This window comes from Solenopsis invicta, chromosome 14 (assembly GCF_016802725.1).
Source record: "Solenopsis invicta isolate M01_SB chromosome 14, UNIL_Sinv_3.0, whole genome shotgun sequence".
In the NCBI taxonomy this organism is placed as follows: Eukaryota; Metazoa; Arthropoda; class Insecta; order Hymenoptera; family Formicidae; genus Solenopsis; species Solenopsis invicta.
In genome coordinates, this window is record NC_052677.1 from 6,428,677 (window position 1) to 6,455,801 (window position 27,125).

Below are 27,125 nucleotides of genomic sequence, written 5' to 3' on the forward strand. Positions count from 1 at the left end.
GATAAATGTTTATAAAATATTAAAATAAATATTATAAATATTTAGTAAAGATTTTATAAATATTTTGTGCTAATATATAATTAATGAAAAATGAATATTAAAGAGACATTTAAAAAATACTATCTGTTGATTGATATGTTAATTTTTTATATACATATACATATACACACACACACACACACACACACACACATACACACACACTAGTCACGCTGTTTCCGCGTAACTGGTACGGTGAGATCAAATAATTGACAAGCTAATTAAGAACTGCCTTTTTAACGCCAAAATTACTTTGCGTCGTCCGGAGGGTGGCTTCCGCAAACGTGACATCGCATCAAACACTAAAGTTTACAAGTTGGGCGCCAGACGTGTTCTCTGGCACGTCAAGTTACTAATTAGCAAATCACGAAGAGAATACGCGCGATAGCAGCCATCGGAACGCGCGAGAGGTGGCTAACTTTACCTAACGGCTGAGGCGAGGGAGAGAATTTAAAACGCTTACTCTACGATAGTGCTTGCAACGATCTGCATATTTAGAGTCGATTCCTGAAGTGACACTCACTGCTTCCCCCACTACCACTCGGCAGAGCGCCTGCTGTGTATTTGCGAGCTCAACCTTCGAGCGGCGAGCGGTAGTGGGAGAAGCAGTGGGCGTCGTTTCAGGAATCGACCCGAAATGTGCAGATTGTTGCAAGCACTGATCTAAATCAATTCAATTAACTGAATCCAATGTAGCTCAACTTGTTCAACTTCCGACGATAACAGACGCAAAATATATTTCCCTGTTCAGATAGCGGACAAAATTTGTTTATAAATATCATTAAATGCAATGTAGAACACGTATATGTATACGAACGGGATTATTCAGTAGTTCCTCGAAACGTTGCTCGATGGATTTATGTTTTTTTGGACGGATCAAAACGAAAATTGCGGCCACGGGACACGAGCGCAGCAGCTTTTCCAAAAGGGCTTTCCCCAAGAAGCCCGTAGCGCCGGTTAAAAGGATCACCGTCCTGGCGAAGAATGCATCGATCGTACTTCCTCTCGAGTGAGTCTCATCGTGTGCGTGTCCCGAGTTAAGTTGTGCTTTCGTTGTAGCCATTTTTTGTGTCAATTTCAAGCTCTACACAACTGTAAAAAATTCATTGATTACTTATTGATTATACTATAATCGACGTATTATCACTATAATAGTAGTATATGGTTAGCCATGGGGCGTCAAAACAAATGACGTCACTGGCGCCAGTCTTATCAGTGAAATGGTGGGGGTAGGGAGACGCGCTAGCAGTAAAAGGGCCAAGTGGAGGGGAGGGTCTGACGAAATTTGGAGCGGGGCGTGGAGGACCTGACGATATCAGGACCGGGCGGAGGGGCGGGGAAGACCTGACGATATCAGGAGCGTTTTTATTGGGAAGTAAAGGGGATGGCTCCGGGAGGAATTAGAGTGTGCTTATTGGTTTCCCCCACGGCTGCCCCCAGGAGCGGATTGGTTGAAAAACAGGTATTTTGGGAAAAATTTAGCAGCAAAGTGGGGAACGGGTAAAAGAGGCCTGAGAAGTCGAAAGGTCTTATCTGAAAATTACGATAGAAAGGACGGAAGCGCCTTTTACGATATACATATGCTTTCAAAGGTATGGTACGTTTAGAAAAAGATAATTATCAAAAGGAAGCACTTTACGATTTTAGCGTTACTACGTGCAGGAGATAGAGTCTTGGCGTTAGGTAGGTCGAGTGAAAAAATAATTCGGTTTTTAAAGTTACAAAAGAGTATTTATTGAAACATTCAACTTTTTTCATACATCTACGAGTATATTCTTACATTTTTAAGTTACATGATTGAATAGATGGTTTCATCACGCATTTTCTTTTATTATAAAGAAAAAATTTGTGGAAACTATTATTATTGTTACATCAATCTTACAAACTATTTATTATTATTCTTACATTAATCATACGAAGATTTATACTTTTTAAAAAATGCATGATTAAATATGACGCTGCAAAAGAGTGCGTTTATATCATGAAATTGTACAAATTATGACCTGTAATTTGACAGAATTATATGGACGATTTCGTCGAAGCGCAGTAAAGTTATTTCTAAAAATATTATATTAAAGTACATATCAAGAAAAGTTAAATCCTTAATTTGAGTACGTACATCGCGTTCGATTTCACTATAGTTTCCTTTTAACGTTAGTTTTATAATATCGCGATCTACGTAACTTTTCGGAAGTTTCAATTCTATTTCTTTGATTAAATAGTGAGCGCACTCGTTGACGATATTGCTTAAAGTTTTTAAATGTTCTAAATAAGCATCCACGCACTTCATTACGTTCTCCAAGCCCAGGAAGGTAGTTTTCTGCATCACGATTGCTACGGCATAGAGTTTCCGTTTCTTCATCGGTGGTGCTGAATCTTCGCCCTCCTCGTTGGTATTTTCCGCAGAATCTGACTTTTCTTTCTCCTTGTACGTCAACAATAGCGACTTTGACCCGTAGGATGAGGTAAAGATGACTGAGATATTTTTTATTACTACAGGTTCCGGTTTGAATTTGTTATTCGCGTTCAAGTAGTCGCTCATAACTCCCATGTTTTCTTGAAATTGCAGCCACGATTCCGCATCAAAATATACTCCGTCAGCGTTGCTCCCGCTTAATTTCACTACAGGCTCAAAGATTCCCTTTTTAGTAGTTTGCAGTCCCACGAGTATCCTTTTCGTATGTGAATTGTTGAGTCCATACGTTGTTGTCAGTAACATGGGAAAGCGTTCGCTTCTCCTCTCGTCGTTATGCATCTCGCTGATATCGGGAATCCCTGTTCGCTTTGCAGAGTTATTACTAGCTTGCTGGTTAGCCATCTTCTTCTTTTTACTTTGTTCTATCGAACGGCGAAACTGATGAAAAGTAACAGGACTAACAGTAATAAAAACACAAGGTTACTCTCTAACGAAGTTAACACTTCGAACGAGGAGACTTGAATGATTTTCAGTACGGGGTATCGTTGATCACGTCGACTCTGTTTGCGACGTTGCAACAATATAGACACGAATCTGCGCGCGCAGCTAAAAAATTAAAAACATTTTTAAATTTTTCTAAATTTTCTAAGAGAAATAATCTTACAGCGATATGATTTAAAATATCACGAGGATATGTCTAATACGACAAAGACGTGAGCGTGCGCACTTACGATAAGTTGTTCGGACATGTGATAACTTGCACTTACTGACTTTTTCCAGATAAATGACTTCCTTCACTTCCGTTATCAAAAATATCATCCTTTGCGGTGAGCGTGATTTTTTCTAGATAGGGAGTCAAAGATTAAACTTTTATCGAGCCTTTTGTTTTATCGACAGGAAAGAATGTCAAAAATATGCTTTTGTTAGAAGAATTTTTAAGGTTTAGCTTTTAGCCTGATTTTTTTCAAATGTCAACTTTTGACAAGAGTATGATTTTTTTCTAATCAAAGAATAGGAAACATTATCTACTATAAGATGAATCTACGAAACGAGGGTTTTGTCTAGCAATAAAACAGAACAGTAGATAGGACTAACTAGAAAAATCAGAATTCGAAAGAAGGCTGAGTTGTCGAGATAAATTCATTTTCTTTTTCCTCGCTTTTGAAATATTTGGAAGATGCAGCGTATAAATGTTAAGTTTCACGAAAGCTAAGCGTTAGTTCGGCTTTCGTACTCTCCAGTTATAAGTCGAGAGTTTTTCGTTGTACTACGACAAACGTTGTAAGTGCAATTTTTATTGCGAGTGAAAAAGTGAAAATAGTGAAAATGTTGCGCGACGATATTGTTAAATTTTTTATCGTGGCGTGTAATTTTAATAATAAAATAGTGAAGGGTCACTATTTTAAGAAGATAGCGCGTGACAATGACGCGTCGAACTACGCATTGTTCGACAAGTTCGCTAAGGAGTGCTCCAGCACATTGCTATGTGTTATGCACAGGCTGGGGCACTGTAATGGCAACGTGACGTTGGAAAATATAATTCGACGTCACGTTGAAACGCGACAACAGAATAAAGCGTTTTTTGAAAATGATGCGGGGGGTCATATAGCTGACTTCTTGCGTCAAAGAGAAGGTAAGTAAATTTGATGTAAATTTAAAATTGACCGTATTAATGTAAGTGTTTTTAGATATTATTTAATTATATTTATTTTTACAGTTGTAAGACACGTAGCCAGGGTTGAGCCGCTACCGCCTCGTCGTGCGGCGCCTCTTGAGCGAAACTACGGGGCGAGACGACGACGCGCAGAAGAGGAGCTTCAAGGTGCCGTAGCAGCCCGTAAGTAACAGTAGGCTACGTAGTCTACGTACAGTAAGCATGAGACACGCATCGTCTCGTGGAGAAAATTAAATATTCTCAGTTTTATCAAATATTAAATATAGAAAATTTTCTAGGAAGACCACGAATTGAAATCGCGGACTTAGTTGCGGAGCCACCATCACCTCGATACACCCCCGTCGGTGAATCATCAGGTAAATTTAAAAATATCGTGTTATAAAGTTATTGTAATAATAATAATAATAATAACAATTGTTATTATATATTTAGATGACGACGAGGATACTCGAGATAATTTTGACAGAGTTCCATCCTCAGCCGATGAGGCTATATTTACTCCAGGTAAGTTTTAAAAAATAGACTTGGAGAAACTAACATATAGTTATTTAGCATAATTAATAACAAAAAATATTATTTTTAGTGCAAGCAAACGAGACGGAGGATGAAGAAGAAAGAGAGGAAAGAGCGACGCAGGAGGAGGAAGAGGAGGAAACCGAAGAAGAAGCATTAAGAGAAGATGAGGAGGGGGATACAGACGAAGATGAGGAAGAGGAGGAAGGGGAGGCAGAAGATCAAGAAGAAGAGGAAAATGAAATAGAAGAAGAAGAAGAAGAAGAGCAGGAAGCGATGGAAGATGAGGAAGAAGGAGATGAAGAGGAATCGGATGAAGGCGGTGAAGTGGAGGATAATGAAGAGGAGGCGGAAATAGAAAATGACGCCGAGGAAAGAGAAGTCAGAGTTGCTTCGCCAGAGTATGATGGTAATTATTATTAATATTATTATTAAATTATTTTATTTCGAAGTAATATAAAACAAAATAATTTTAGATGATATACATTATGCCAATACCTTACCATGGAGGGCATAATTAATATCACTGGGCGGGGAAATATCGCGGGGTAACTTGGTGAGTTAGTTAGTATATTATATCTTTTGTCGGCGTTTTCGCGTATTAGTAAAAAAGAAAAGAAAAAATAAAACAGAATATAAGACAGCAATGATTAATAAAAATATTTCATCTTTCAGTTCAAACTGGCGCTGGACTTGCTGAAGCTGTAATTGGAAGAAACGCTAGTGGGGAAGAATTTCTCCACAATACTGCGGAGAATGTAGCCGACCAAAGACCTCAACAGCAGCAACATCGGTCGCAGCAACCACAGTCGCAACATTCTCAGCAACAGGAGCAAGACCCACAATCGCAGCAGCAGCAGTCGCAGCAACAACAACAACAGCGGGTTGGTGATAGATTTAATTATATAGAGCTGCAGACGGAAAACGCGCGTAGATTTAGGAATTTTGCTATACTCGGGAGAGAGGCGAGTTTCGCGATACGTCCAGTGCCACATGGTGCCAATACCGTGCGTTGGCTAGAAAACGCGTTCCGCGAAATCCATGCGTACGCGATAAGCTCAAGTGAACCGACGGATTACGTAGGACTATCTTTCAATTCCGAAAGTTTGACGCTCGGATCGGCGGGATTGTCGTTTCGCCCGGCGCGCGACTTGACTTACAAGGACATATGGGAACTCGTAAGTTCGGTAGCGCAAAGCAACGGCGGAATTGAAGTCACGGAAACTTTTAACATCAGGGTTTTCAATGTCGCAGTACCGGTGGGGCGTGGAAGGGTATCGAATCCATTGACGCGTGAGGATGTCGTCAAACGATCGATATTGGAAATAGTAAATGACGATAATTTATGCTTTCCTCGTTCACTTGTAGCCGCACGAATCCACTGCGAACGTGGAAATCTTCGGACGGGGCCGCGTCACGAAATGTGGGAAGCCGTAAGATTCCGACGTTCCTCGCTACAACGCGATTTAGCGTTAAAATTAACGATGAACGCCGGTATCGTGATACCGGAGGAGGGATGTGGGATTTACGAAATCCAACAATTCCAACGGTATCTCGCCGCTGAAAATCTGGCAATAATGGTTTACGGTTTTAAAGATTTCGGACGCGGGGGGAACCTAATCTACGATGGGCGTACGATACTCGCCTCACTAGAACGCGAACCGAATCATTGCTTAAATATTATGTATTATGAGGGTAGACATCATTATAATACCATTTTAAATTTAAAAGCCGCTGCGGGTTCGCAAGGTGGATATTGCGTAGCGTGTAACGTTGGTTATCGCCCCATCAGAGGGCATCGTTGCTCTAAAAGATGCCCACGCTGCTACGCTATACCCTCGTGTGAACATCACGACGCGGAGAAAGTCAGGTGCGATACGTGTAATCGTACGTTCTTCGGAAATTCATGTTTCGAGCGTCATCGTACCGAAAAATCTTATGAAGGAAAATCAACTGTTTGCCATTCGGTTAAAATTTGTAACAATTGTGGGCGATTTATAAAATCAAGCTTGCGGCACGAATGTAATAGCGCCTATTGTAGGATATGTCGTTCTCAGCAACCCGTGAATCATTTGTGTTTTATGCAACCTCTTCGACGCAGAGTCGAAGCTGAAGACTCTGGAGAGGGTACGAGTGCTGCGGCGATACGTGAAGAGGCGCAAAGAAACGCTAATGACCTCGAGGGTGAGAACGACAATGAAGTCAAGGGAGCTGTCGCATTCGTGTTTTACGATTTTGAAACGCGGCAGGACGAGACGTACGAAGGAACCGAGAACGTAAAGTTACACGTTCCGACTCTCTGCGTAGCACAGCAAATTTGCGCTGCTTGCGTGGCTATAGACGACATGACGGTGCGATGTCGCTGGTGCGGAACGCGCGAATTTGTATTTAATATCGACCCGGTAAAGCAGTTTATAGAGTTTGTGACACGGCCGACAAAACATTTTAAAAGTATTATTTGTATCGCTCACAACGCAAAGGCGTTCGACGCGCAATTTATTTTAAAATATCTAGTCGAAAAATCGTTAATAACGGAAAAGCCACGGATAATTCTGAACGGGACGAAGATTATCGTGATGACGATCGGTCATACAAAATTCATCGACAGCGTTAATTATATGCCGATGCGATTATCTGATCTACCTAAAGCTTTCGGGCTAAGGGATACGGCAGATAAAGGCATTTTTCCGCATTTATTTAACACTGTGGAGAATCAATCGTATGTCGGTCCATTACCCGAGACTCGATTTTATTCTCCCGATCAAATGAAACCCGATGAGCGCGAGCGATTTCTTGCATGGCATACGGAAATGACAAATAAAAATGTCATCTTTGACTTCCAGCGCGAGATCGTACGTTATTGTCGAAATGACGTAGATATTTTACGACGTGCTTGTGTAGCTTTCCAAAAAATATTTTTAGAGCGCGGCGGTGTGTGTCCTTTCGAAGAATGCACGACTATCGCTTCCACGTGTATGAAAGTTTTTCGAAAAAACTTTCTTCGCGAGGGGGAAATAGGAATCATCCCGCCGGGCGGATACAGAAACGTCGATAGACAATCGCGCAAAGCTTTACAATGGTTAGTGTGGAAGGAGCGTGAGCTCGGTCATCCCATAAACCATGCCGGGCGAGGTCGCGAGCGTTTAATCGGCGGTAGCCACGTAGACGGATATTACGAGACAAAATTGGGGACTGAAACTCAGCGTTTCGTTCTCCAATTTCACGGGTGCTTCTGGCACGGTTGTCTTACTTGCTTCCAAGTGAATCGTGACAGTAAGCTTTCAACTGCTAACCGCGACGATACGATAGAAACGCGTTACGAACGAACTATCGCAACGACATGGCGTCTTCGCCGGCAAGGATATCAGGTGATTGAAAAATGGGAGTGCGCTTTCGACCGAGAGATGACGGTAAATAACGAGATGCGTAATTTTCTCGAACATCACCCTATACTAAAATCTGCGCCTCTCGATCCGCGTGACGCGTTTTTTGGTGGCCGCACGGAAAATATCGTAACTCGACTCGAAGTAGCGGGGTACACGGAGAAAATACGTTACGTGGACGTGTGTTCTCTGTATCCTTACGTATTAAAGACGGGCGTTTTTCCGATCCGCCACCCTGAAATCTATATCGGAGCGGAATGCTCGTCGTTAATCGGCGACGGACCAGGATATAATTTCGACCCGGTCGAAGGTCTTGTACGTTGTCGAGTACTCCCACCGCGCAATCTCTTTCACCCGGTACTCCCGTATCGTGTGCGCGGAAAATTGCTGTTTGCGTTGTGCCGGAGTTGCTGCGAAATGTTCTCGCAGTCCGCGTGCACTCACGAACATCCTGACGAACGTGAATTCGAGGGTACTTGGGTATCATGCGAATTACGTAAAGCCATCGAGAAAGGCTATCTTGTGAGGCAAGTAAATGAAATTTGGCAATACAAAGTTGCTCGCTACGATCGCGATACGCGGCAGGGCGGATTGTTCACCGGATATATAAATTCCTTTTTGCAATTAAAGCAGGAAGCTAGTGGATGGCCGAGCGAATGTGTAGATGACGAGAGTAAAGCACGATACCTTCGTGAATATGAGGAAATCGAAGGTATTACACTCGATAGAAACAACATCTCACGTAATCCTGGCTTGCGCTCGGTCGCGAAGCTCTGTTTAAATTCCTTCTGGGGAAAATTCGGCCAACGATCAAATCTTCCTAGTACCGAGATCGTAGAATCGCCTCAGCGTTTCGCAACTTTGCTCACTAGCCCTGAGCACGAAATAACTGACATATTACCAGTCAACGACGAGGTATTGTATGTCTCGTGGCGACTGCGAGAAGAGGCAATCGTAGCTTCTCCGATTACCAACGTTGTGATCGCGGCATACACGACGGCACAAGCTAGGTTAAAATTGTATGATTATTTAGAAAAGTTAAATAGACGCGTATTATATTGCGATACCGATTCTGTTATATATTTGAGTAGTGGTGATCCAAACGAGTACGAACCACGTACTGGGAATTTTCTGGGCGACATGACGGATGAACTCGAGAGCTACGGCAACGGTAGCTACATCGAGTCGTTTGTGTCGGGAGGCCCAAAATTTTATGCGTATGTGGTTCGTACAGCGGATGGAATCACTCGTGAAACTTGTAAAGTGAAAGGAATAACTTTAAATTATAATAATTCTAGATTTGTAAATTTCCATAGTATAAGAAATTTAATATTAGAAAGAGAAAGGCAAGAGGAAGGAGAAGATAAAGAAAACCGTGGAAGGGAACCTGTGATAAATCTGCGCTTTAATGCAATTCGTCGCAATGCTTTTCACGAAATTGTAACAAGAGAAGAGAGGAAAACATGTTCGGCGGTATTGGTAAAGCGTAGATTTATTAATAATCGTTATTCGGTTCCATACGGTTTTGTCGAATAATCATCTTTTCTTACTCGAGCTTTGTTCTCGCTTAAATTTAAGTTTCGAGTCGTCAATTTTTCCGTCCGCAGCGTATAAGTATCATTGTAAAAATTCTATAAAAACGTATTAATCATAAGTCATTCATTAGTTTTAGCATTGTAAAATATAAAATGTAAATATTTTTACAATATAAAATTAGAACAAAAACGTGCTAAAATAAAAAACATTTTACTTAATTTTTCATAAAAAATTTTCTTATACATTTCCAATCCGAATCCTGTTTTGTTTCCCGTGTACTTTTTCCCTTGTTTCTTTTTCGTGAATTATTTTCCCCCTCCCCAGCGGCATCGTCTATCAGCTCATTAAAACGATGCCGACCTAAGCGCTAAGTGAGTGGGATAAGCCTGTATGTACCTCGCGCCGCGGCACGGATCAGCTCGTTGTTGGCCGCGGTTGGCTAACGTACCAGCGGGGGTACGCTCACGCGAGCGCGCGAACGCCGCCGCCGCCGCCGCCGCCGCGTTGGTGCGCTTATCTCTGCCTTCGAAATTTTAACTCCGCGAATTATTAATATCGATATTGTCGACGATTAGTATTATTATCAGTATCGACCGCCATTTTTTCTTTTTTGTTTTTGAAGCAGCGCACCGGAATCGAGTCAATCATTTCGCAAAATGGATGTGCGTTGGAAACATCCCTGGACATCGATTATATGCGGTCCCACCGGGTGTGGGAAAACGATCTTTGTAAAGTCTTTTATCAAATATCTATCGAGCATGTCCGACGTGAGTTTCGAGAGAGTTTTATTTTATTACGCTGAGTGGCAAGAAGCTTATCGACAATTAAAATACGACGTGAGTGTAAGCGAGGCAGAAGAGTCAGCACGGGGATACGACGTTAAAGTGGCGACGACAACAATGACGAAGAAAAATATAATCGAATTTCGCGAGGGATTACCTCGCCCGGAAGATTATTCGAACGATCCGTTTACCCCGAAACTCGTGATAATCGATGATCTTATGAGAGAATCGTCGTCGAGCGACGCGATCGTGGATCTTTTTACCAAAGGAAGTCATCATAAAAATCTCAGTGTCATTCTTATCTCGCAGAATCTTTTCCATCAGGGACGCGGACAACGCGACATATCTCTCAACGCGAATTACATCGTGGTTTTCAAAAATCCTCGCGATCGCGCTCAAATTCGCCATTTACCGCGACAAGTCTATCCCGATGATCCGAAATTTCTAGAAGAGGCTTATTACGACGCTACTTCGAGACCTCACGGATACTTGTTGCTCGATCTGAAGCAATCGACTCCGGACGAATATCGATTTCGTACGTGCGTCTTTCCCGATGATACTAGACATTACGTTTACGTACCGCGTAGATCGTTTTCCATTGCATAAAAATCGCGTAACGCGGCTCGTGGAGGCCAGTCGCGCTGTTCTCTCACGCGACGAAGGAGGACAACATGAGTTCGGACAGCGTGACGAAAATCGCCAAACGTTCTATCGGAAAGAGAAACGCTTGTCTTCTCGAGGCGCTGTGTCATCTGAACAATAAGCAGCGGATGATCTTTCTTCGAATCGCGGACGATAAATTTATTCATTGTATTTGCGAGTGCGTTTTTAATACACTTAAAGGAAACGTCCCGCTCAAACGACGTGAAAAAGATCGACTGAGTAAATACAAATCGACACTGCGACGTATTGCGACAAAACGCGGAAATTGGAAGGATAAGAGACAACTTTTGGTGCAACGAGGCGGATTTTTACCCTATATCATAGGACCCATATTGTCGGCCTTATTAACTCGAATCATCGGAGGCACGGAATCATAAGAATAAATCGCAATGGAAAGGGCAAAAAAGATGGTTTTAATTTCTACAGAAAATCTTGAGAGAATGCAGCAACAGCAGCAACAACAGAATAAATCGATTGCTGTAGAGCCGAAGGAAAATATCACGACGGAGAACGGTGAAAACGATAATAATAATAATAATAATAATAATTCCGTACAAACTCCTGGTACCCTTCTGACACGACTCGATGCGGAAATGAGTCGTATTCTTAATTCACCTTACCCGCGTAACGAGGATGAGAGATGGAAAATGTACAGGGAGGTACTTTGGCGGTATCTTTACTATATCCGAGAAGTGCGAAAACAAAATGCAACCAACGTAACCGAAATTGTCGACAACGAAACACCACTCCTGGAGGAGATCAGCAACAATAGTGACGGCGAATCGACGCTCGTTTCTCACGATATCCCCCAAAAATCGCAAATTTCTGCTAATCTTTCTCATTTATCCGATATCGACAATACCGTGATAAGAAGAGAACATAGCCTTCGATTGCTGAAAAGTGCCGGAAAAATAGTAGAAACTGTCCCGAAATCGTATCGCGCTCAAGCTCGCTTACTGATGAAACATTTGCTCGATAAAGCGGTGCCTGACAGAATTAATTGGAACGAGAATGGAGTTGTGACTATAGATGGCAGCATTGTAAAAGATTCGAATATCAGCGAGCTGATGAACGACATGATGCGAGAAAGAAAAATCGTAAAACCACCAGTAGGAAGAGTTCAGTTTGCTCGATTACTACGCAGCTTAAACACGCGTTCGACACTGGTAGGGAATAAGCGACTGTTAAATGGCACCCTCGCTTTTTCTTCCCCGATTAATGTGAAACATCGGCCTTCGTCAAGTTCCACGCCGATTGCAACGAAAACATATTCAACGAGATCGACAAAACGTCAATCGGAAAAACGCAAGAAGCAAGAACGAGAAGAAAGAGCCCCTGATTACGCATTGTATCTGTCCCCTTACTTTCGTAAAGCCTATCCATCTACAACTTTTATGAAAAACGCGGATTCGCTTCCTGCGCGAAAAAGGCGTTTGCTAGATTGGAATACACTGAAGAAATAATCGATAATGTCGGAACTTGAAAAATTATACTACGATCCCGCGCATTACGCCGGCTTCTCAGCAGTGGAAAATCTGACACGTGCCGCTAAGCCGAATTTCACACGTAACAATGTCGCTCGCTGGCTGGAATCGCAAGATGCGTACTCGCTGCACCGTCCACTGCGCCGAAAGTTTCCTCGACTGCATTACAACGTAACAAATATCGACGATGTGTGGGAGGGCGATTTGATTGAGGTGCGAAATCTTAAAAGTTATAATGACGGATATTCTTATATTCTCGTGATTATCGATGTACTTAGTAAATTCGTTTGGGTGGAACCATTACGTGACAAAACGAGCGTATGCGTGACAAAAGCTTTTCAACGTGTACTCGCGAGAAGCAAAGGACGAATACCTATATACTTGCAAACTGACAAGGGTAAAGAATTTGTCGGGCGTGCGACGCAAAAGTTTTTGGAAGAAAACAATATTCGTTTTAGAGTAACGCGCAATCCCGACATCAAAGCAGCCGTCGTCGAACGCTTTAACAGAACGTTAAAGGAACGAATGTGGCGATATTTTACGCATAAAAATACGCGTCGATATATCGATGTTTTGCAGGATATTGTGCGTGCGTACAATCACACTCGTCATTCGGTCACCAAAATGCAACCAGCGGTTGTAACGAGAGAAAATGCTCGTATCGCGCGTGAAAATATAATTCGACGGTGGAAAGACGTTAACAAAATTAAGAATGCTAAATACCATGCTGGCGATCTCGTCCGCGTCAGTAGAGCGAAAGGCACCTTCGAGAAAGGATACGAGGCGAATTGGACCGAGGAGATATTTCGAATTCATCGTGTTCTTGAATGGCGAAAACCTCGTGTGTACGAATTAAGCGATTTAACGGGGGAGGTCATAGACGGGATCTTTTACGAACAAGAATTAGCTCGAATCGAGAAAAACCTGCAGGAGGAAGAATTTATTGTGGATCGCGTGATAAGGAGTAAAGGACGTGGTGCTAATAAGCAACTGCTAGTTAGCTGGCGCGGATATCCTAGCAAATTTGACTCTTGGATCCCAGCCTCGAGTTTATCGAATCTCCGAGATGACGGCAACGGACCAATTTCACATGATTCTTCCGAGCAATAGCAGTATGCAGTATTTTCCGGAAAATACTACTTCCTCCTTCATCACGGAGTTACCTCAAACTGTAGAATTGCATGGAGAATGGGAAGTTGCACTAAGCGAGATTCAATTTCCCTGTAGTTTTTTTCACGTACGTCAGTTTCCGGAAAATGAGCTCAAATATTTCTTTTCCACAGAAGATATATACGAGATACGCAATGGATCATATGTGTTGCATCATAGAATAATACAGAATGGTATTTACGAGACTATCGAGAATCTTATCCACGAGATTAATGAAGCGTGTCGAGATTCACATTTTGTTTTCGAAATACAAAAAGAGGGTGGTAAACTCGAAATAGGACTTAGCTGCGACGTGGAAAAATGTCGCGCTAATCATTATATTAACTTTTCCGATAATCTTTTTCGAATATTAGGATGCGAAACGGAATTAGGCATTAAAGATAATTTATACTTTCGTAAGATTATGATAAACGATTCCGGTGAATGCATGACTTTTTTCAAACTCGGATTTAAAACGGAAAACGGTAATCGAATTTATTATTATCAGAGTAAAGAGCCCTGTAGCCTGTGGCGTGGTATTCCAGATAAGCTGTTCGTTTATTGCGATATTTGTGAATCTTATATAACCGGTGATGTACAAACTCCGCTTCTCCGAATAGTCCCGGTCGAGTCACGCGAAAGTAATTACGCGTACGGAACGAATCAGGTGAAACATTTCTCTTTTCCATTTTATATTCCGTTGCGACAAACGCGTTTCCGCAGAATCGAAATAGATATAAGAGATCAGCTCGGAAAAAAAAAAACCATTTGAATCGGGAACCTTGACAGTGACATTGAACTTCAGACGTGCTCGATAATTTATATAAGAATACAGTTGAAATAAACGTAAGTCTGCGATAAACAAAAGAGAGAAAATCAATTTCACCATGGACTATGAGGAATATTACGAGGCGCAAAGCGGAGGTGCCAACGGAAGGGGTGGGGGAATTCCACGGGTTTTTGTCGGCTCGCCCTATCAACGCGGACATGGTATCGGAAGTTTTCTCGGTGGATTATTTAGAAAAATTTTACCTTATCTAAAGAGGGGTGCGCGAGCTGTCGGTAAGGAGGCTTTACGCGCGGGCATCAACGTAATGGAGGATGTCGAGAACCATACCCCGTTGAATGAGGCATTCAAAAATCGCTTCGCGGAATCGGGGAAAAACCTCAAAAGAAAAGCCACAGAAAAAATAAAAGACTTGATGAAAGGATCGGGATATAAAGTATCCGTAACAACTCCGATGCTTCAGTTTCCTCACGGTTACCACGATCCTCGCATCGCTAAGAGAACGTCGCTTTGTAAACGTAATCGTTCAGTCAAAAGAAAATCGAAAAAAAGTGTACGCAGAAAAGGCGCTAAAAAATCGAAGAAAAAGAAAAGTCACGGAACAACTCGAAAAACTAAAAAGTCATCCAGCACGAAACGCCGCAACAGCAAGAAGCGCAGTGTATCCGACATATTCTCGTAATCCACGCACGAATTTGCGTTAGCCATAGTGCGTCGTGATAAGTATGTCTTTCCTTCATACCCATTCGAGCGAGTGTTTGAAGAGTGAACTCGATCTCTTCGCTTTACCGCCTACCCAGACTAGTATCGAGAGTGCTCAATGGATTTATTACAAGCCCGTAACATCGCTCGCAGACGACGCACCAATAGAATTTGTTATACCCGGTCATGGAGAAGACTACCTGGATCTCACGCACACTATGCTAAGTCTCCGTATACGTGTAGAAACGGGAACAAATACCGGCACCGCCGCCGCAGCGCCCAAAGTAGGCCCTGTAAATCAACTGCTGCATTCCATGTTCAATCAAATCGACGTGTATTTCAATCAAAAACTCGTGTCACCTCCAAACAACGCTTACGCTTACCGCGCATACATCGAGGCGTTATTAAATTATGCTTCACCCGCAAAAACTTCCCATCTCACCTCTTGTCTGTGGGACACGGATACTCCCGGTTTCATGGACGAGCCGGTAGATTCGCCAACGAATCAGGCTCTCGTAAGACGCGCTCGTTACATTCAAGGAGGACGCGCGTTGGATCTCATAGGGCATCTTCACTGCGACGTTTTTAATCAGGATAAATTCTTAATTAACGGAGTGGAAGTTAGAATGAGACTCGTACGTTCCAAAGATTCGTTTTGTCTAATGGAAACAAATTCCACGTCAAAAATCCGCATTCTAGACGCTAGTCTACTTGTAAGAAGAGCAAAAATAACTCCCGGAGTATTACTAGCGCATGCGAGAATGCTGAGTAAAACCACTGCCAAGTATCCCCTTACGAGAGTCGAAGTTAAAACGTTCACGATACACTCTGGTCTCGTGGGAGAATCGTTAGACAATGTGATACTTGGACAGCTACCGAAACGAATAATAGTTGGCTTTGTTGATAACAAAGCGTTTAACGGCGACAGAAAATTAAACCCGTTTAACTTTAAGAATTACGGCATAAATTTCCTTTCGCTTTACGCTGACGGAATGCAGATTCCAAGTAGACCGTTACAGCCGAGCTTTAAGAAAGACGAACCGCTCTACATCGAAGCGTATCACACTCTCTTTTCCGGAACAGGCATACATTTTTTGAACGAGGGAAATTCTATAAGCAGAGACGATTACTCTAACGGATATTGCCTCTTCGCTTTTGATCTTACACCCGATCTATCGGCTAATTGTGCTGGGCATTGGAATCTCGTGAAACATGGAAGCTTACGACTAGAAGTGAGATTTGAAAAGGCACTTACCGCGACCGTTAATTGCATCGTGTATGCCGAGTTCGATAATGTTCTAGAAATCGATTCATCTCGGCAAGTCATAGTCGATTTTTCTGGATAGTCTCTTATAACACAGATGGATCAACAACAAGAACATTGTCTGTAAAATGTTCACTCCCCCATCATCTTTATCGTCACCACCATCATTAAACTACCGTATACCTAAAAGAGAATTCAGTTTGGAACGAGACTCGGACGTAGTCGGTTCGATTAAGAAAGCTTGCGTAAAGTATAAAACTATGGACATAGTCATCGACATTCAAGGTTTTCGCGATGCTGAGGAACAATTTATTCCGAAAGAAGTCGCGGTTGTCGCTGTCAACACTCCAATCATCGGCCAATGGATTATAATACGACCTTGCCCGTTTGACGAGTTGCCTGTAAATTCGAAACGTGAAAACAACTGGCTTACGCGCAATTATCACGGCATCGAGTGGTTCGACGGCGAAGTTAATCTCAAATATTTCAAGCAACATCTACGAGAAATTACTCGACAAGCACGCTACATCTATAGCAGGGGACACGAAAAGGCGCGTTACCTACGCAATCTGCTATCCAGAAACGTATATAATCTGGAAGGCGTTTCTCCAGCCTTCAAAAATTTACCCGATGTCGAGGAGAGTGGTCATCGATGCACGTATCACGGATTTCGCGCAAAAGCAAATTTTCACTGCGCGTTGCGCAATGCTTACAAATTGAAACACTGGTTAATCGAGCAAAATAGTAGTAGCTCGAGCAGTCTTCGTTCCGACGAAAACGACAGCGAAGAAGAAGAAGAAGAAGAAGAAATAACATTCAAAACAGCGTCGGCTATAGCCGAAGACGAGAAAATAATCCCACTGCCGACGTATGAATTCCCTCGAAATTTTACATGCGCTGCGCCAATTGAACGCAGAATACACGGGAGTCTATCCAGCCGACAAGCTACCGAAGGTGTGGACGAGGTCGACCGCCATCGTTGCCAACACGGATGATCACAATCAACCTGGCCAACATTGGGTCGCCTTTTACATCGACAAACTTGGAAATGGAACATATTTCGATAGCTACGGATTACCTCCCTCGGATTCTAGATTTCTCCTGCGATTGCGACGAAACTCTATCACGCATCAATGGAACACCACACAGTTACAAGGAGCGCTTTCCCAAACTTGCGGGCAATACTGCTGTGTTTTTTTATATTTCATGTGTAACGGCTATAATCTTAATCAATTTCTCAATTTATTTTCTGTCGAACACACATACAACGATCGACTAATCGCAGAATTATTTCACAAATTTTTTCTTTATAATAAAAGAAAATGCGTGATGAAACCATCTGTATGCTACCCCATTCAATCATGTAACTTAAAAATGTAAGAATATACTCGTAGATGTATGAAAAAAGTTGAATGTTTCAATAAATACTCTTTTGTAACTTTTAAAACCGAATTATTTTTTCACTCGACCTACCTAACGCCAAGACTCTATCTCCTGCACGTAGTAACGCTAAAATCGTAAAGTGCTTCCTTTTGATAATTATCTTTTTCTAAACGTACCATACCTTTGAAAGCATATGTATATCGTAAAAGGCGCTTCCGTCCTTTCTATCGTAATTTTCAGATAAGACCTTTCGACTTCTCAGGCCTCTTTTACCCGTTCCCCACTTTGCTGCTAAATTTTTCCCAAAATACCTGTTTTTCAACCAATCCGCTCCTGGGGGCAGCCGTGGGGGAAACCAATAAGCACACTCTAATTCCTCCCGGAGCCATCCCCTTTACTTCCCAATAAAAACGCTCCTGATATCGTCAGGTCTTCCCCGCCCCTCCGCCCGGTCCTGATATCGTCAGGTCCTCCACGCCCCGCTCCAAATTTCGTCAGACCCTCCCCTCCACTTGGCCCTTTTACTGCTAGCGCGTCTCCCTACCCCCACCATTTCACTGATAAGACTGGCGCCAGTGACGTCATTTGTTTTGACGCCCCATGGCTAACCATATACTACTTATAATGTTTTTAAAAACATGAAAATTATTTTTTCTCACTTGAAATGTATTGTTAGATTAAATAAAAAGTTCACGATAGGAGAGATTGTGATATTTAGTGATATTGTTTTTTATTTTAATTTTTAGAGTTTTTTTAATTATCTGTTTTTGAAATTCAAATGTTTTGCTCGCGAATAGTGAGAATTTGTATAATTTATGTAAAAATTACTTACTGTCACTGTTGCAAATGTAATTCTGTTCGGTTATATGCAGTTATTTATTAAATTTTTAAGAAACTTGTTCTATTAATTTTCTTCTCTGTTTAGACAGAATTTTAAATATATGTAATATATGTTGATTTTTAATCTAATCTACGCTCGATTAATTTCTTGACCTAGCCACACCATTTCTCGCTCTGAAAAGATCTACGCACTTAGTCCGATCCTGGGGTAGAGCGATTGAATTCGTTGCCTCGGAACAGTACCCTTGGAGTGCGAGGAAAAATCTGGATGTTGGTCGCAATATCTACTGCCCTACATCTTTGTTCGTCCACATGCAACATTCGTGCCGCGCGCCTTAACACCTGAGCTCGCGTGGCCGAGCTCAGGTGTTTCGCTTCTTTTGAGCCTCTCCGAATCGCACTTATTACTGACATAATTACTCTACTCGAGGCTGGACGTAACAGTTCCAATCAACATTTTTCAACGATCTTTTTTTTTTTAAGTTAAGTTACATAAAAGTTCAGAATCTCAGAAATATGCATAATCGGCATTGTCAAAAAATAATTTATTGTAAAGTAGTAAAAAAAAAACCATTAAGCAAAAATGAGAAATTGTTCAAAAATCCACTTTAAAAATCATATCTCCGCAACAAAAAACTTTTAAGGACTTTCAAATACGACGTTTTAAAGCTAAAGAGTCATACTTTAAAAAAAAATTATATCACTGCCATTTCTATTAAAAAATAACTTACGTAACAAGGCGAATATGAGGTATTTTTGATTATCTCAAGGTGTCTAAAATTGAAAATTAATGTGTTTGATAATATATTTCAGACTCTATGCAGAAGTCCTCCCAGTCATTCAAGATTGATTCGACAAGGATGACAGTTGGTTGAGTCGATAAAAATTCGATATTCCTACAATATTGATCGCTTCTTATCGAAGCATGTTGATTCAAGGTTGATTCAACGTCAAAATGATTATTTAAAACTTATACTTGTTCTTTTGATTTTGAAGTCCAAGATTTCTTTCTTAAACATAGTACTGTTGAGAAACATAAATATTATCAATAGATGAAATAGGTCGATAAATGAAGAAACCTCAATCAACATCCCAATGAGCAAATAATATTTTTTAACTGTTTTTTCAATGTTTTTTTAATAAATTTTTTTTCATATTTAATTAAATTATTGTATTATATTGACATATATGTTCTAATTGCATTTTTATTTAAACAAATTATAGAAAAGTTATTCCAAATGCTATTCCGCATTTGTGAAATTAGTAAAAAAACTATAATTTTATATTTGTTTATATAAATAATGTGCTTTAATTATACATATTTTCTTTTTTCGATAACGTATATTGACCTGATCTACCAGATCTCAGTTACATACATGTATTAGCACAAAGTGTTCACAGGTCATTACGAGGGATCAGTCCGCAGCGATCGCACAGGTCAAGCAATGTTCACTGGGGTCGCGATCGCGACTTGGATAAATGACCGCTTAGGAATTTTCGAAAAAAATTTCTAAAAGTGGAATTTTTTGTGAAAATTGTTTTTTTAAATATTACAAAAATATTGTTTTACTAATACATATTCCACTTGGATGACATTAATTTAATATAAATTAAATAAATTATAAGCCTTCAAAGAAAAGTATCTCATAATAAACAACTTTACCCTATGTACATACATAAATAATATATTTCTTATGCATGCTCCTATACATGTATCCCTTTCTAAAATTTTTATATTTTTTATAAAAGTTTTGGTTTTGGTTTCGGATTCGGATTCGGCCGAAACTAAAGATCGACCGAATATTCGGTTTCGGTTTCGCTGAAAATAAAAAAAATGTAGTTTTGGTCGTACTCTAATAAGCTCTAATTTTTTTGTCGTTCTATGCTAAAAATTTTGTTTTTAACAAAGTCTACAATTCTTAAAATTACATTATCTTTTAATCTAAAACAGTGTCCATTTTTTAAAAAATTCAGTGGATGGGTCATATGACATATTATATTTAATATTTTTTTCAGATTTTTGAATTTGATGAAACGTGTTGAAAAAAAATAAAAACTGATTTGTTTAATTATTTTTTGGTCTTAAGTACATCCGATTGACATATATTACGTTGTTTTTAAATACAATTACACATCTGCAAAGAGCAGTATAAAATTATAGAGTTCACGTAATTTAAACTATGAGATTTCAATTTTTTTTAGTCAGAAATATTAATTTAACTGATTTTAGCAGTTTTTTTATTTTCTTCAAATATATCAATTTTTAACTTTATCAAGCACGGAACACATATGATAAACTTATCTACTTATGTACTAACATAACAGCAAGAGAGTTAAGGTTTTTCATATACAAAGTTACCTTTGTATAAAAAACCTTAAATTCGCTTCGTATTGATAAGTTTGTTTCTAATAATTGACTTCCTAAAAGTCTACTTACGCGAATAAAGAAATAAAAAACGAAAATCCATGGCACGTAGTGTATTTATTTAATCGTTATTATATAAATAGAAATGTGTCACGTCAGTCTTCATCACTGTCGTCGTTTATGACAGATTAACTTTTTCAACATTAAAAAAGTTGATTAATCCAGTTTCCGCTGGTCTTACAATACGAAACAAATATCTCGCACGCGTCAAGTAGTATATAAATGCTGCAATATGCGAACAACAGCCAACTGTTCTTATTGCTAGTCCATTAACACATTCGCATGTGTAAAATACCAGCTTTTCTAATTGTATTTGGCTGGTATTATTATATAACACTTATAGGTTTTTCGGTTAATCGCTATCTCACTTTGAACTTAACATGCTTTTATTTTCTTTAAAAATATTAGCATTTATGATTTCGTTATCGTCTATAATCTCTGCCAAGTAAGGAATTGCTTGTGATAACTGATGAGAGCACGTAAATAAAACTTTTAAGTCATTCTCTGTCATTTCCGGAAAATCCATTAATTCACAAGGAAAGGCTCTGAGGTCCCTCTCCGATTTTTATGAGCCTTTAACACGTTGTAATACAGATAAAAATAACAGACACGTATTTTTTTATACGTGCCCGTTTTCACTTTTAGGGGATAAAACACTTTGAAGAAAATTGGTTTTTTCTTTCCAAGCGAATATCGTCGACACTAAAAGAGATGGAAAAAAAATGTTCTGAACAAAAGTTGAATGGCTCAAAGGGTACTTTACAACAATAATTTTAAACAAATTTTGTTTAAATTATTTTTTATATTTCCATAAAAAGATAAATACAAAATATATAAAACGTATAAAAATATTAATCTAAACATATAAAAAGACGAGTATTATTAAAATATTAATCTGAATCATCGTATAGGTGCCAATTTGTATTATATTTTTCGATAGTTTTAGAAGAAATGCCAGTTAGAGTTTTCTTCAAAAATCTTGTTGTGTAGATACACGCTTTTCGAAAATATTTCAATTTGCTTGAATCCATTGCCCGTGTTATATTGTGCGATAAATCAAACGGATCCTGTAGACTTAGTGCTGTTGTACAAAAACGTTTTAGTGCTTGTTGTGTATGTCGATCTATGCGACGTTTTATATAATCAATGTAAGGTGTTAATTCTTTCATATTAATATGACTCCAAAACGTACTTTTCTCTAACCCTCTACCCAATAATGGGCAGATTACATAATAACCATAATCAAAGTCCGAGTAGTATTTAAAAAAACCAAATAATAATTCATTAAAAGAGAGGTTTGTTTGTCCGACAGGAAAATCGTAGGTTACACCAACTTCCCAACCTGGAAAAATAAAAATATATGTTACAAGTAACGTCAAGTCACTTGCCTGATGTATATGAGGTGTGTTCAAAAAGTATCGCGAATTTTGAATTTTCGCGGGTTACGTATATTCGAATTTCGATCTTTTTGTGGCGTTATGTTGGTACTCATGTCTCTCACTTATGCCGACAAGCTCGGCCATTTTGAATGTTCACTTAATTGTTGACAGCTGCTTTGCTTGCACGTGTTTTGGGTCGTCTTCGATTTTTACCTATTCAAAAAAATGGATCAAAGAACCTGTATCAAATTTTGTGTGAAAAACGAAATTAAGTGCGCGGATGCATTCCGAATGTTGACTGTGGCATACGGAGAAGCTACCTTGGACCGAAGCAACGTTTATCGGTGGTACAAAATGTTCTCAGAAGGCCGAGAAGATGTGAACGACGAAGAGCGTGCCGGACGCCCGAGCACTTCAACAACAGACGAAAAAATTAATGAAGTGGAGAAAATGGTATTGGCCAATCGTCGAATCACCGTTAGAGAAGTTGCTGAGGACCTAAACATATCGATTGGCTCGTGCCATTCGATTTTTATCAATGATTTGGGCATGAGACGGGTCGCCGCGAAATTCGTACCAAAATTGCTCAATTGCGACCAAAAACAGCATCGCATGAACATTGCTAATGAGATGTTGGACTCTGTCCGCGACGACCCAAATTTGCTCCAGAGGGTCATAACTGGTGACGAATCGTGGGTTTATGGTTATGACGTGGAAACCAAAGCTCAATCATCTCAATGGAAGCTGCCGCACGAACCAAGACCGAAAAAAGCGCGCCAAGTTCGGTCGAATGTGAAAGTTTTGCTGACAGTTTTCTTCGATTGCAGGGGCGTGGTGCATCATAAGTTCTTGCCACAGGGTAGAACGGTCAATAAGGAATATTACCTGCAAGTTATGCGCAATTTGCGCGAAGCAATCCGCCAGAAACGCCCGGATTTGTGGAAGAACAAAAATTGGCTTTTGCACCACGATAACGCCCCTGCTCACACATCGTTGCTTGTGCGCGACTTTTTGGCCAAAAACAACACACTAATGATGCCGCAGCCACCGTATTCCCCAGATCTGGCCCCCTGTGACTTTTTCTTGTTCCCTAAACTGAAGAGGCCCATGAAAGGACGACGTTACGCTACGCTTGACGAGATAAAGACGGCATCGAAGGAGGAGCTGAACAAGATAAAAAAAAATGATTTTTTGAAGTGCTTCGAAGATTGGAAAAACCGTTGGCACAAGTGTATAATATCTCATGGGGATTACTTTGAAGGGGACAAAATAGATATTCATGAATAAATAAATAATTTTTGAAAAAACACAAAATTCGCGATACTTTTTGAACACACCTCGTATGTATGTAAATTAGTGTAGCATCTCAAAATATTTTATAAATATTTTACATTATTAGGTTGCCGTTTGTCCGTCCATCTAGAAAATATTTTATAAATGACTTAACTTTTTTAAACTTGTTTTCTTGTCAATATCTAAGGATCTTAGTTCTACCATGACAAACTATGAATCAAATCAGATTATTGTAAGAAAATCGAAAGTCAAGAAAAATCAAATTTTTTAATAAATTTTTTCTAATTACAACAGTTTTTTAGTTGCACTACTTATATTCCTTATGAAGGATTTATTTTATATTTACAAAATATTATTACTTACCATTGATTCGCCATGATTTATTTCTCAATTCAATTAAGTGTGATACACTGGGAAATATTTCCAGACGTTGCAGATAATAAATGACGAGCCAGGCGGCAGCATAACTCGTTATAAAATTCCGTCCTGCTTGATTAGAAGTTTGTAATCATCGTTTCACATATAAAATTAATTTTCGACACATCGGAAAAGCCTCAACGAAACATCTAAAAAAATATCATTGTTTATATTTTATATGTTCTTTTCATACAAAAATTTTATCATAAACACAGACCAGAAACTTACCTAATCATTTTTGTTTTCTGTACTCCTAGACCATTTGTAACCACTATATCACAATTCAGTTTTAAAGGAATATACAGTAATTTTATAACAGGTGTCCTGCAGTTTAAAACTGCTTCCTTAATTATCCAAATCTTTTTTAGAGCCTGTAGATTCTTTTCAATTAATTCGAGTATCTCTTGGGCCCGTGAGTACGAGATTCTGCCTTTATATGTATATTTTATATTATAATATAAAAAAGTTATTATTAGATAGAAATAGTATAATGCACAAAAGAAAATTAAGACTCACTAATCAATAAAAATAATAAGAAACTATAATCTTCAGATTGTTATACATAATGCTTCGTATTACGCATTTGAGACAAAGTCTCATTTTCAATTATGTTATGTATATTTTCCTCCAAAAATTACATTATTATCGTGTATACTTTGCGGTCGTTATGTATAATCATTATGTATGTATATATCGTTTATAAATTCGATATTATAATTATTAAAATATTTAATTGTAACTTAATAGATAATGGAAATCTATTTCTATATAAATTAAAGATAAAATGATAGTTACATTAAAATATTAATATTCCTGTAGCAAATAATAATAGATATATTTTGTGTATACCATATTGCATTTAAAATTTTAATAATTTGTAACGATTATGTAAATTAAATTATAAAATCAACTTACCACAATCCAGAAATATGTCTACATCGCTATTGGGTAAAGCCAGTCCGGAAATCCTGGATCCGAAAGGGTAAACTTTTATATTTGGAAAAGTTGACAGCAAATCTCTTTTTAAATGGCGCAGCAAACGGTGTAAATTATTATTTTCCAATGTCAAATTGGCGTTGGTAACAATTACATTCTTGTTTTATTTAACATACTTTAACAGGTCTAAGCAGTCTTTAGATAAGTGTTCTATATATGGATAATAAGGTATTGCGGTTTTATGATTTGTATTGTTGTTGTGTTGTATGTAACTTTCTTTGTGCCCGTACCATCGCAATAAACAGGCATAGCAAAAATAATGATTGTATTTTTTTCTATCGTTTTCAGACAATGTTGTCAATTGGTTGATGTGAGCGGCGTCGTTTAAATGCCTGATAAATTCTACTTCTAATATATTTTTATAGTTGCACAAGTTACAACGATGATTTTCGCTCTTTTCAGAACGAAAAGCATCGTGTATTACACTTACTATTTTTTGTACTTCTTCGACACTCTCTAATTTTTTCTTAAAATATTGATGTGCTTCACTATTTATGTGTCTAATTATTATTTCGTAATTGCCACCGTCTAATTCAATTTCGTGGTTTGTGTTATCCATAAAATTACCTTGCTCGCACAATAAACATCTGTAATCTTCGATTATAAAGTTCCTTCCAAGTTCCTTTATCTTATATTTGAATTTGTCATCCCAGTAATGGTAGTTTTTGCGAGGCATGATGATATATTCACGTGCTAATTGTGCTAAGGTGAATTCTTCCTTGGTTATTGATGATTTTTTTCTTCTTCCACCATTTTATGTAAACAATTACGATTTTTAAGGCAATTACGGATGTGATGAATAAGTTTGTTTGCCGTAGAGTCTGTTCCCTTTTTAAGACGAATTTCTTTTTGGCATAAGAAACACCATAGTAAAGTAGGCGATGACCTTATAATGATGTGTGCGATTAGTTTGAATGTGTCAATCAGCATATGCTTCATCGTCTGATGTTCATAATTATTTTCGCGGTGATAGGGACGCTCTAGATCTCGATACAGGTGGTCGATGGATATTGGAAGGTCTTCATATTCTTGTGCTCTCGCGTCTTCTGAACCTACACTTGAAGCTTTTTCTATATGTGAAAGAGATGAATCATCGCTATCATGTGAATTGTTTACTACGTCCGCAGTCTCAAATGTGAAGATTCCGTATATTTGATTATTCGTTGTTGTATTATTATTATTATTATTATTATTATTATTACTATCTCCTCTAGTCTTTTGTTTCTTTGTTCTATTGTCTCGTTGTGTCTCATTAGTGAAATGCAAACAGCACGACTGATTACTTATATGATTAAACTTTATTTCAATTGGCATGACTTTAGCATTCTTTTTCATTAATTTTTTCTTCCCTTTTCGGAGAGAAATTTCCGGTTCAAGCTTCTTTGTTGTATCATTTTTTGTATCGTCCTGATTTTCGCTCAACGATGTCATATTTATTGCCATTCGCGTGTTTGATGAAACGCATTTCTCCATTTTTTCCGTAATCCTGTATTTATGAAATACATAACATTTACGTTAATTACGTTGTCTAGTTCTATATAAAATACATTATGTTAATCCTTAAACACACTAATCCCGTAAAATACGTAAACACATTTTCAGATCTGGGAGACTTTTTCAACTTTGAGAAATTATCATTTTGGTTCCAATCAATATTTTTAAACAATCTTTTTTTTCACATAAAAGTTTAGAATCTCAGAAATGTGACCGCATAATCGACATTGCCGAAAAGTGATTTATTGTTAAATTATAAAAGAAAAACATTAAGCAAAAATGAAAAATTGTTCAAAAATCCACTTTTTCTTTAAAAAATCATATTTTTGCAACAAAAAAACTTTTAAAGACTTTAAAATACGGCGCTTTAAACCTAAAGAGGCATACTTTCAAAAAAAATTATGTTACTGCCATTACTATTAAAAAATATACTTAAGTAACAAGGCGAATATGAGATATTTTTGATTAATTCAAGGTGTCTAAAATTAAAAATTGATGTGTTTGA

At 38.9% G+C, this 27,125-nt stretch overlaps 3 protein-coding genes across 3 annotated transcripts; 2 read left to right on the forward strand and 1 right to left on the reverse strand.

Annotated features, from left to right (window-relative positions):
• Positions 1-3,407: 3,407 nt before the first annotated feature.
• On the forward strand, positions 3,408-9,419 carry LOC120359481. The gene is made up of 7 exons (XM_039457063.1): positions 3,408-4,088; positions 4,173-4,292; positions 4,409-4,486; positions 4,563-4,634; positions 4,714-5,052; positions 5,319-9,250; positions 9,363-9,419. Exons 1-7 carry the CDS (start codon positions 3,782-3,784, stop codon positions 9,417-9,419), a joined length of 4,905 nt encoding a protein of 1,634 aa, XP_039312997.1. The 5' UTR covers positions 3,408-3,781.
• Positions 9,420-12,476: 3,057 nt separating this feature from the next.
• LOC120359482 lies at positions 12,477-13,601 on the forward strand. Its single transcript, XM_039457064.1, has one exon. It carries the CDS (start codon positions 12,477-12,479, stop codon positions 13,599-13,601), a length of 1,125 nt encoding a protein of 374 aa, XP_039312998.1.
• Positions 13,602-21,931: 8,330 nt separating this feature from the next.
• Positions 21,932-25,802, reverse strand: LOC105198231 (terminal uridylyltransferase Tailor-like). The gene is given in 5 exon segments (XM_039457065.1): positions 21,932-22,383; positions 24,077-24,279; positions 24,359-24,560; positions 25,046-25,223; positions 25,557-25,802. Coding segments are annotated over 5 exon segments (1,281 nt in total).
• Between the last annotated feature and the right edge of the window lie 1,323 nt (positions 25,803-27,125).